General features: G+C 36.2%; 1 protein-coding gene across 1 annotated transcript; it reads right to left on the bottom strand.

The window, feature by feature from the left end:
- Positions 1-3,374: 3,374 nt before the first annotated feature.
- On the bottom strand, positions 3,375-3,962 carry LOC131169197 (valine N-monooxygenase 1-like). Its single transcript, XM_058150561.1, has one exon. It carries the CDS (start codon positions 3,796-3,798, stop codon positions 3,403-3,405), a length of 396 nt encoding a protein of 131 aa, XP_058006544.1. The 5' UTR covers positions 3,799-3,962; the 3' UTR covers positions 3,375-3,402.
- Positions 3,963-12,805: the final 8,843 nt, after the last annotated feature.

Consider the following 12,805-nt stretch of genomic DNA (forward strand, 5'->3'; position numbering starts at 1 on the left):
GAAGTTGTGGGAGAGAGTTGTGTAGCATCGACTACGTCATGATACTTCTATCTCTCTCAATCAATTTGGTTTCATGCCCGGTCGTTCAACTATGGAAGCGATCTTTCTCATTAGAAGCTTAATGGAGAAATATAGAGATGTGAAGAAAGATCTACACATGGTTTTTATTGATTTGGAGAAGGCTTATGATAGTGTTCCAAGAGAAGTCTTATGAAATGTGTGAGAACAAAAGAGGGTATCTATTAGGTACATATAAGTATTGAAAGATATGTATGAAGGAGCAACTACTATTGTGCGCACAGTGGGAGGGGACACAAGAGATTTTCCGGTCTCAATTGGATTACACCAAGGATCAGCCATAAGCCCTTATCTTTTTACATTAGTTTTAGATGAACTGACGAAATATATACAAGATAGTATTCCTTGGTGCATGATGTTTGCGGATGATATTGTTCTGATAGATGAGACACGAGAATGAGTCAATAGGAAGCTAGAACTTTGGAGAAGTACTCTAGAGTCAAAGGGTTTTAAGTTAAGTAGAACGAAGACAGAATACATGCATTGCAAGTTCAGTGAAGGCCAAACTGGTGATAGGGAAGGAGTTAGTTTGAATGGAGTGGTATTGTTCCAAAGTAATCACTTTAAATATCTAGGCTCAGTCCTTCAAGTAGATGGGGGATGTGAGGAGGATGTTAGTCATAGGATTAAAGCCGGATGGTTGAAGTGGAGACGTGCCACGGGAGTTTTATGTGATCGTAAGATTCCCAATAAATTAAAAGGAAAATTTTACCGTACAGCCATACGACCGGCTATGTTATATGGTAGTGAGTGTTGGGCACTGAAAGAGTCATATGCATCTAAGATAAGAGTTGCAGAGATGAGAATGTTAAGGTGGATGAGTGGCCATACTAGACTAGATAAAGTCCGTAATGAAAGTATTAGAGAAAAGGTAGAAGTGGTGCCAATTGAAAATAAGTTGAGAGAAGGGAGATTAAGGTGGTTTGGTCATGTGAAGCGTAGACATACGGAGACTCCAGTTAGATAAATAGAGCACATTAGGTTAGAGGATCGAAAGAAAAAAAGGGGTAGACCTAAATTGACTTGGAGGAGAGTAGTACAACATGACTTAGAAACATTACATATTTCTGACGATTTAACCCAAAATCGTTCAGAGTGGAAAAAACGAATTTATATAGTCGACCGCAAATTTTTGGGATAAAGGCTTAGTTGAGTTGAATTATATTTTAAAATATTAAAATAATAAGTGTTTACAAGTATTCTAATAAATTTAAATTTATTAAATTTAATAATATTTTAAAAATTTTAATAAAAAAATTTTTTGTATAAAAGGTTATATATATATCAATTGACCCATGTAGCTCCGCCGTTGGTGTTAGATGCTATGGACAGCAATGATATATTTTTAATGTGTTATTTATTTTAGTTGTATGGTGGAGACTTCGAGAGGGTGTGCTGATCGCACGTTTTTTCTGAAAACGTTTCCTCCGTTATTTGCAGAGTCAGAAATTTAGTTTAGAGGGTCTAATTAAAATATGATATTTATTAAATAAATTAAAATTGATAAATTTTTTTTTATAAAAGTTAATATGTTATTATAATTAATTTATAATAATAAAATTAAATATCTTAATTTTTTAATAAAATTAACTTATTAAAAATTAAATAGAACTATTAATTCAAAAATAAATATTTTATATTATGAATTACTTCAACGGCTTAAAATTAAAAAATTTATTTTAAATTTATTTTTTTTAAATAATAATAAAAAGTAAATTTAATTAAAAAAATATAAAAAATTATTTTAATCATCTTAATTTTAAATATATTTTATCACACTCACATATGTCTAGTAGATATATATATATAATTTAAAAAGTGAGAAAGTATTTATTTTAAAAAATATAATGATTAAGTGTAAGTTTCATTAAAATGATAGAAATTTAATTATTTCAATTAAAAAAGATGTGAAACTAGGAATCTATAGGGGAGGAAAAAAATATTAATAAGAAACAAATGGTATACACAAGGATAAAAAAACTCCTAAAATCTTAAATTTAAAATTATAAAGGGTATATAGTCAATTTTTTTCTTTTAAAAAATACATCAAATTTATAGGATAATTTTTTAATTTTTGAAACTGCCCTTAAATTAAAACTTACTTTAATGACATGATATGAATTATTTTGTTGATGGATTATAAAGTGAAAAATTAATTTTTTTGATTTTGATAATATATGAATTAAATTGTATACTTCATAAAATATTAAATATTAAAATATAAATTATCCTACAAATAAAAATTTTTTAATTAAACATATTAATTTTTTCAATTATGCATATAAATTTTTAACAGATGTCAGTTGTATCGAAATATACACGTAAAACCCTCTAACTGTTAGTGTATATGATAAATATTTTATTTAAAAAATTCATACTATTATTATATAATTATATGCTATGTTTCAATGTATAATCTTCTTCAAAAAATTACACTATAATTAACAATAACATTAACTTTGTTGCTATAAAATTAATCTATAGTAGCAATATAAACATTTACTGTTACTGATATATAAAAAAAATGACAATAATTATTATTTATTGTTAATAAATTTTTAGAGATAATAATAATTATTGTCAATAAATTTTTTAAGTAATTACAATTTTATTATAAAATATCTGCTATTATAATTTTTTAACACTAACATATAGTAATTTATATATTGTTATAATAAATTTATGATAGCAAATTTTATATTTTTAAGGTAAAACTTTCAATATTTCTTGTAATTATAGTAGCTATATTTTTAAAATTTTGAATTATTATTTAACACCTTAAAAAAAAACCTGTTCAGCATTCATATGTAATTTTTTAAAATAAAGAATCTATACCATATAAGCAATTTAATAATTTAAATAAGCACATGAAAAATTATTTCATGAGATTCATTAGATAATTATTTCATACTAGGCTATAATAGAAAGAATAATATGTGTATTTTTCATTTCGAAAAGCTTCTTTTAAGTAAAGTGAATTTTACAATAATTAATAAGTTTAATAAATTCATTATAAATATATTGATTTCACTCAATAATTTTACCTTTATTAGGGTCTCCATCTATTCTTCTAAGATAAATGGAAAACAGTATACAGGTGGGAAATAAGACTTTATATAAGGCAATTTTATATAGGAAAAGGAGCAATTGCAAAAGATACAAGATGAAGAAGTAGCCACACAAATATTATTTTGAGAGTTTAGAAGTCTAAATAACAAGCAGTTTGTAAGCTTACCCCGCTAATTACATTACACATAACTAAATGATTTTTACTTGTTTTTGCATATCATAAAGGTTCTAAGAACTCAGATTCATCCCTCTCTTTCAAGGTGAAGTAGGGTAGAGATGAGTAGCCAAACGGGGTGTAGCAAATGCAGAGATGGGTGTAGTAGGAGTAAGCTCATCGAGGGTCTCAGTGAGATCAATCTTGGTAACATTCGCTGGTGGAGTCCAAGTAAAGCACTGAAGCATTCTGGCTAGCAACATCGTAATCATGGCACTTCCAAGCAAAGCTGCTACGCATCCACGCCTTCCAGTGCTGAAAGTTACGAACCTTAAGTCATGCTCAGTTAGCATCACCTCTCCCTCAATCAAATGCCTTTCCGCGTCGTACTTGAGTGGATCAGGCCGTGTCTTTGGGTTCCTGCCAAGCCCGTTGGGGCTAAGAATGGCCCAGCTACCCTTTGGAATAAAGTAATCACCAATAACTGTGTCTTCCATAGCCACATGAGGGACATTGAAGCGTGCAACGGGATGGAGCCTAAAGGCCTCTCTTGCGCAGGCTTTGACGTAATTAAGGTTGGGGATATCAGATTCTTACACAAGCCTATCTTTGCCAACCACCATGTCAAGTTCCTCTATGGTCTTTGCGAGGATTTCAGGTTGATTTATATTCGATTGCGTTTAATGGGTTATCTACTGTAAGTATCATAATTTCCTGCAACCATGTATCTATATTAGTTTCTTAAATATATGCATCTACAGAATTTATAAAGAAATATTGCTCAAATTGCTCAAATAGATGTATCCTTGATGCAAAAAGTGTTTCTTTTTTTTATTATTATTTTTTTATGCTGTGCAGTCCACTTGATTTATTTTGTTTTGTGATTTAATTTTCAATTATCTTTCAATATTTATATAATTATAAATATAATATGAATGATATGGGGTAATTTAATTACTTTTAGTCTACAAATGATGTAATAAATTAAATCTACTTAAGGAATACTCTTTTTTAAAATTGTATTATTTGAACTTAATTTATAATTAGATAGATTTATCTGTAAAATAAATAAATTATTAATCACTTCATAATATTCATATTTATTTATTATTATATGAATATGAAAGAATAATTAAAAATTAAATCACATATTGACCCATAATCATATTATCATAAAATAATTTAATTAACTTAATATTTAAGAATATGGCAAAGATTAAAGTGTAGATGATGAATAGATTCTTATTTGGCATTGCAATCCAATAATAGCATTTTTGTTATTTATAGGAAGAATATGCCATTGTGATTTGTCTATCAATATTGGAGCATAAAGGCGAATTCTTTTGGATAGGAAATGTAACATCCTCCTTGTAGCAATTTCGTACATTCTACTGTTTCAGTGACCAGTGTCGGTCCAGACATCTATAATGTCCGGAAAAATATTTAAACTAAAGTGTGGAACCATAATTAACTCAAATATTAATAAGAAAAATTTAGGAAAAATTTTAGAAATAAAATATGTCACGACCCAACCTATGGGCCGGACCGGCACTAGGACCTGGGCCAGCCTAAAGCCCCCGAGGCCCGTAGTAAGCCTAACTGTTCATTAACCCAACTCTAAGGCCCATTTGGGCCCAATTTCAAGAAATCAAACGGACAGAGTCCGGCCATAAAATGGACTTTCCAACGGGGAGTTTTCGACTCACCCGACCTGCAATAAATACTCAATTGGGGAGCTCAGCTCACCCTCCACATACTCATATTCTCATAAAAAATAAATGGGAGCTCAGCTCCCTCATCCAATCCATCAAACATGCATATCATTATACGTTTACAGGTCCAACATAATAATAATATTACAGACCATAACCAAATAAATAATTCTAACACATGCGGAAATTCTAGGAGTAAATAAAATTACACAAATATTGATAAACAACCTGCGAAGGAGAAAAGCAGGTTAATCAAAATAAAATCCTCCTGTAGCCTGAAAAAAATATTGAACAGGAATGAGCGTTCGACTCAGAGAGTAAAATATCAATTTTAACCATAATCTCTATAACTATCTAAAACTAATGCACCCTGTAGAGTGAAATGTAACATCAACATCATTTTCATATCATAACATCAAAAAGGCAATTTGGAGCACTCACGCACCCTGTAGCATCAATCGTAATATATGGGAGCTGATCCCCTATACAGCTCTCTTAAATCCAACCTGGTGCCAGCGAAGAACTCAAGCCGGACTTTCGCTTAATAAACCAAATCGGGGGTCCCAGTGAAGAACTCAAGCTGTGACTACCCCCCCAAGGATCGGGCCCCAGTGAAGAACTCAAGCCGTGACTACCCGTCCTATCCATAGTCCACACCACATCACACGCACGCTAACGCACGCACACTGCTCCAAATTACCACAGCAACATACATGGCACTTTCACAGTTATGAATGCATCATAAATCATGCCTAAAGTTTATCTACATAGATATATGCATATAAGTGATGCATGGGCATGCTTGAACATATAATAATAGTGAAATTACAATTAAAATTAATATTTTACTCACAGACTGGACAACGGTCACTGTGGCGACTGGGCGGAGGAAGAAGGCTGTCCCGGCTCACCTGACAATTTTATTACAATCATTTAATAAATCTGACTCAATACAAACAAAGAAAAAGACCAATACGTCCTAAGTCGTGCCGAAAATCCTGCAGAGTCTCCCCTATACCTAGGACCTACCCAACCTGCAAAAGGGCTCAAAACACACTTCTATACTCACAATCCATATATCCACAACTCAATCACATCACACAGCCCCTCCTGGGCCCATCAAATCAGTCATCCATCACAATATGTAAAATTTCAATTCAGTCCTTATAATTGATCATTTTTGCAAAAATTACCCAAACAAGCTCTAAAAATTCTAAAACTTTGTCCCGCGGTCCCTAGCAATATTACTAGGCTATTGCAAAAAGAATCATAATTTTCTAAGCTACCACGAATATTTTATGGATTTTTAATCCTATTTAAGCACTAGAAAATTATGAAAAAGCAAGGTTCGGGTTTACCTTTGCCGATTCCGACTTCGGGAACGCGCTCGGGACGTCTGACAATAGGGGGATAGCCAAAACCTCGATCCAATTCGGAGACTTTTCCAGAACGGTTTGCATGCCGGAAATTCACGCATCTTGGTCAACTGTCGAATTTCCGCGAATTGAGGATACCTACACGAAGCCCATAACACGGGGGTTAGTAAATAAATTTGTCAGAATTTTCTAAGCTCATTAAATGCTCGGAAAAACACTGCGAAGTTCCGTGGGACCCACTGAAAAACGGTGTCGAAAAAATTCAAAATTTATGTCGCCGAGAAGCTCTCGACGAGTGGAGCGTGCTAGTACCCTCGGTTTTCTCGTGGGATTCACGGTTTTCAAGAAATCTAGCCTAAAAGTCGAAATGGGCTAAAATCTTCCCGAGCAAAAATCGGACAAACCGCTCGATGGATTTCGGTGTTCTTGGTGTTTATGGAAAGCTCTCGTCGAGTAGATGATTTTAGACACAAGACTCGGTCCGATTGGTGGCCGGATCGGCCGGATTTTGGCCGGAGAAGTCGAAACGCCGCGCGCGCGAGGGAAGGAATTACGCGGCTTCCGTGCTTCGGGCGCCACTACCGGGCTGGGAGGTGGGTGGCGCGCCGGTGGGGTGGCAGGGGGAGGTGGCTGGCCGGCGGCAGGGGAGGGAGGAGAGAGAAAAGAGAGATAAAAGGGAGAGGGAACGACGGGCGCGGGAGAAAGAAAAAGGGAATGGAGCCGGTCCGATCCGGTCTGGTTCGATTCGGCCGGTTCGATTCGAAACACAAAATTTTGAATTTTTACTCTGCCTCGGGACCGAAAACGAGGTCCAAAAATTCCGAAAAAATTTCAGAAAACTCAGAAAAATACGTAGACTCCAAATATATTTTTAGTTTTGTCACGTGGTCTTTAAATTAATTTTTAAAAATCATCAAAGTTTATATTTTCCGAAAATCGAACCCGATTTTTAAAATCCGAAAAATCTCAAAAAAAATTCCAAAAATTTAATAAAATTAAAATACCAAAAATGCTCATAAAATTTAAAATTTTGGGGTGTTACAAAATACAACCAAGTTAAGTGAGCCGGTGTCCTAGCGATGGGTAACCTAGTGAGAAATTGCGGTTCTCGCAACTAGGAGCCCTATACCAAGGGAAAAAATTATAAAATAATTTTTGGGACTCCAGAGAAGGGTCATTGAGATTCTTGTGGCATTAGAATGCCAAGAAGATGCTTAGAAAAATTTTTCAATTGGTACAGATAATTTTGGCTCGTTAAGCCAAACGGAGGGCATTTTGGTCATTTCGTCTTCAGAGATGATTTTTGGCCAACTTGTCCAGTTAAATAAATAATTTATATAACATAAAATATGAATAAAAGTTGTTAAAAATTTAATTACAATTAAATAGACAAGAAAAAGAGAGAAAATGAAAGGAAATGGCATTATGATATCATAAGGATGTCGTTAAAATTTCCCCAACCAATCCAATGTTGACACATGGCATAACTTTACTTAAAAGAGATTATATGGGCTAGAAAAATGAAAAAAAATCAGAACTCTTTCTTCTTCTTTCTTCTTTGCCGTGACCCTCCTCCATAGCCACCCATTTTCAGGCTTTTGAAAGCTTAATTTCACTAGCTTCTACCCCACTAAACCTAATACTCCCAACACAAAAAAGTGTTCTTACACCTTGGAGATTCTTTTGGGAGTGAAAAGAAAAGGAAAACGAGAATCCTAGCAAGTGGGGAAACTTCACTCCATAGAGGTTAGTGACCTAACCTTAGTTTTCACCTTAAATTCATGTTAAGGACTATGTATGAGTGTAAATTACAAAGAAAATTTGTTGAATACCATTTGTATGCCAACCCATAATTTCGGCAGCCTTGGTTAAGGCAAGATTATGATGATTTTAATTAAGTTAAAAGGCTAGTATGGCTGCCCTTGATATGCATCTTGTAAGTGGAGTGATGAAATGCCATGATAATGCATGGTTTGTGATATTTGAGTTAGGGTTTGGGGTGAAAAATAAGACTTTGAACATGTGATAATGAAAGTAGGTTTTAATGGTCAATTAGTGACCATTTGGTATTGTTTGAATAAAAAATGAAGTGCATTGTGTAGTGGGATTGGAGTTTGGTGTGGCTGCCCTTGGTGAGCTGCAAGACTGGGCATGAGTCCAGCAGGTTTGGGCAGCAATAACTTGATTTGTAGAGGTTCAATTGGTGCAAGGCCAATGGGACATGAAACTAGACACATAATGGCACAACTTTGGTGAAGAAATCATGCCCAGAAAACCAAACCAAGTTGATCAAAAGTTTGCCCTAATCCGGGTGACCTGCATTCTGCCTGGGCAAAATAACCAAATGAACAATGTTTAGTCATTTGGCCATAAATCAGTGTAGAAAGGCCCAATGACCCGAAATTTTACAAGCAACAAGCTGAGATATAGACCAACAACTTTCATGAAGAAACCCAACCCAAATTATGACCAGAACATATTCAAAAAGTGAGTTGCAGTCACTGTTCCTAACACTGTAGATTTGGTCAGTCCAGAAATTCTGGACAAAATTTTAATCTAGCCAGTTGTTGTTTTTGAGCCATAACTAGAGCTACAAAACTCCAAATGGAGTGATTCAAAAAAGCAAATGCAACTAGACAAAATAAGGAACAACTTTCATGTTGATCATTTTATCAAATTCCCACTGCAAAAATGACTAATGGAACAGTAAAGACAAAGCATGAAAACTGAAAATTCTGTCCAATTAACATTAAGTTTAGAAATGGTATTGGCAATCAATACCAACAAATTTAAAATGCAAAATGTGGTATTTTGGGAGTATTAGAACCAATGTACCAATTGCCTATGCAAAAGTCAACATTTTTGTTGACTAATGAATGGAATAGTAACACTAAAACTTAAATTTCAAAAATTGTGAAACTTAAAAGTGTAAAATGCCCTAGTATACCTAGCAAGATTAGTTTGGATAGGTTGGCATGCCAATTGGGTTCTGTTAGCAGTACTGCATATGGCTTCATGCCATTCTGTGTTTCATGGCTTCCCATGCCATTCTGTGACATAATAGCCTTTGGCTATGTTATTTGAGTTGTTACACTCGGGTTTTATCCCTGATAATTATTACAGCTTATTAGCTGTTCTGTTGCACACCGGGAGACACAATGTGATCGATGGTGTGATGGTCTGAGGTACTTAGTACCCAGTGCCAATTTAGCCGTTTATCCAGTCCAGTCGACTAGTATGGGTTACTCGGGCAATGTTAATAAATCTTACCAAATTTAAATCGAATAATACTACAAATAATATCAGAAATTAAGTCTACCAAAAAAATGTAAACATACATTCTACCTGCTTATTTTATTTTATTTTATTTTATATTGTCACCACTAAGCAGAATTGCTTAGCTTGTCGCTTTTGTCACGCGCAGGTACTAGAGACCTAGCTGGAGAGCCCAGCAGACATCAGACAGGGTGAGCATTCAGAGCTGCATCCGGAGTCCAGAGTCACCTCACCTCTGCAGTGCATATGGTAGGACATTAGGATTTTGGGTAGCATTTTGTATTTTGTATTTTGTATTAGTTTTGGGATTGTAACTATAAACTCTTGAAATTATTTGATGATGTAAATATATGAAATTTCATATTATTGAAATTTTCTGTATATTATGTTGAGAAATATTTATGAATGAGCTTCCAGTGATGATGTGAACAGAAAAGATAAATTTCTGAAAATAGTGTTGTGATTTGAGATTGAGATTTTGAGATTGACTTGAAATGTGTATAATGGAGTTTGGATTTGGAAATTATATTAGAAGTATTTTTAAACAGGTTCAGAAGAACTGTTTTTCCAATTTACAGCCGGCACTCTGCTGGATTTTCTATAAAAATTGCGTAAAAATTTAGATTTATCAAAAATTGTAAACAAATTAATTAAAAGGGATAAATTGTAATAGAAATATAAATTGGTGCTCCGGCACACTGAGTGGCATATCTTGCTCGGCTACACTGTAGACGGGTAAGGGGTGTCACATTTAGTGGTATCAGAGCATCAGTTTAGGCGTTTCTGGGCCTAGATAGAGTGCATACCATTGCATTGCATTTGTAAGTGTTGAGGTGACACTGATGCAGATCTGTTTGTTTTCTTATTTTGAATAGGATATAGATCCTGCTTCGCAAAGAGCAGTTGATGAAGAGGTGGAGAGTCGTGCTCCACCAAGGGCTGAATCTGGGGGCAGGGGAGAATCTACTCCAACAGCAGCTGAGGCACCTGCCCAACCTCAGTTTGCTCTATTTCAGCAAATGACTGAATTCTATCGGCAAATGATGGGGGCAATTCCACCACCACAACCACAACCACAGCCACAGCCACAACCTCTGCCAGTACCACAGAAATCTCATCTGAAGAAACTGCGAAAGCATGGGGCTATAGACTTCTTTGGGAAGAGGGAGGATGATCCCATGACCGCAGAAAACTGGTTGGATAGAACCATCAGAGTGCTGAAATAGCTAAACTGCACCCCCGAGCAGAACCTGGTGGGTGCTGTGTCCCTACTTCAGGATGATACATATCAGTGGTGGGACACAGTAACCAGTGAGGTGCAACCAGAACGGATCACCTGGGAATTCTTCCTCACAGAGTTCAGGAAGAAATATGTTAGCAAGGTGTATTTAGAAGAGCGAAGAAGAGAATTTATCAGTCTGAGACAGAGGCAATTGTCAGTGGTGGAATATGAGCGTGAGTTTGTCAGACTGAGCCGATATGGGAGGGAGATAGTCCCTACAGAGGTAGAGAGGTGCCAAAGGTTTGAAGAAGGACTCAATGACAATATCAAAGTCATGATCACAGCATTGGAGATTACGGATTTTGCTAAATTAGTAGATGCTGCATCAAAAGTGAAAAAGGTCCGAATAAATGAACAAAATAGAAGGGAAAGACAGCAGATGAGGTGTTCGGGTCAGTCCAGTACATTTTCTGCTCCCAGCAAGAAGAGTAAGGGTCCTCCCGCTCAGAGTTCAGGACCACCACAGGTCGTGGTCGGCCTCGGGGCCTGCACCACAATTCACACCTAGGAGAGGCCGTCTACACCATCGGTGGGCGCTCCGGGGGCGGTGTTTAGGGACCAGCCCCAACATCTTCTCGCTCACAAGATGTCGGCGAAGTGGCATAAGGGGGATTATTGGCGAGTGACCGGTGCATGCTTACGGTGTGGATCTACAGAATATCAGATCAAGAATTGTTCGAAGAGGACTACTACAGTTGCTCCAACACAAGCTGACAGACCTGCTCCTGCACCACAAGGGGTAGGAAGCCCAGTAAATCTGAGGCAGCTGGTCCACCACTGAGGCCTGCATCCGAGTCAGCTGAGAGGCCAGACACTAGAGTACCTGCCAGGGCTTATGCCATCAGAGCTCAGAAGAGCAAGATGTCTCGGATGTCATCAGAGGTATGTTTTCCCTCTACAACACTTCTGTGAATGCATTGGTGGATCCAGGATCCACTCATTCCTACATTTGCATCAAACTACCCGTAGAGAGGGGAGTTCCAGTAGAGGAGAGTGATCAAGATATTCTGATCACAAATCCACTAGGCCACAGTGTTGTAGTGAATAAGGTGTATAAAGGTTGCCCGTTGAGGATTCAGGAGTATGATTTCTCAGCAGACCTAATTGAATTGTCCTTCCACGAGTTTGACGTGATTTTGGGAATGGACTGGTTGTCACGTCATCAGACAATAGTTGATTGCAAATTAAAGAGGATTTCTCTGAAAACTTCTGAGGGTAATGAGATTACTGTTGTGGGTGAAAGGATAGATTTCCTGTCCAATGTTATCTCAGCCACAATTGCAAGAAGATTGATGAAAAAAGGCTGTGAAGCTTATCTAGCACACGTGGTTGATACTAGGCAGGCTAAGCCAAACCTGGGTGATATACCCACAGTAAAAGACTTCCCAGATATATTTTTTGAAGAGTTTCCTAGTTTACCACCAGTGAGAGAAGTCGAGTTTGCTATTGAGGTAATGTCGGGTACAACACCTATTTCAATTGCTCCTTATAGGATGGCACCCACTGAATTGAAGGAGTTGAAAACTTAGTTGCAGGAGCTACTTGATAAGGGGTTTATACGCCCCAGTGTGTCACCATGGGGAGCTGCGGTGCTGTTTGTGAAGAAGAAGGATGGAACTTTGAGATTGTGTATTGATTATCGGCAGTTGAACAAAGTAACTGTGAAGAATAAATATCCGTTGCCTAGAATTGACGATCTGTTTGATCAGTTGAAGGGAGCCGATATATTTTCAAAAATTGATCTCAGATCAGGGTGTCATCAGTTAAGGGTAAAGGATGCAGATGTGTCAAAAATTACATTCAGAACCCGGTATGGGCACTATGAATTTTTAGTGATGCCGTTTGGGTTAACAAATGC

The sequence above is a fragment of the Hevea brasiliensis genome, chromosome 7, assembly GCF_030052815.1.
Source record: "Hevea brasiliensis isolate MT/VB/25A 57/8 chromosome 7, ASM3005281v1, whole genome shotgun sequence".
NCBI lineage: Eukaryota > Viridiplantae > Streptophyta > Magnoliopsida > Malpighiales > Euphorbiaceae > Hevea > Hevea brasiliensis.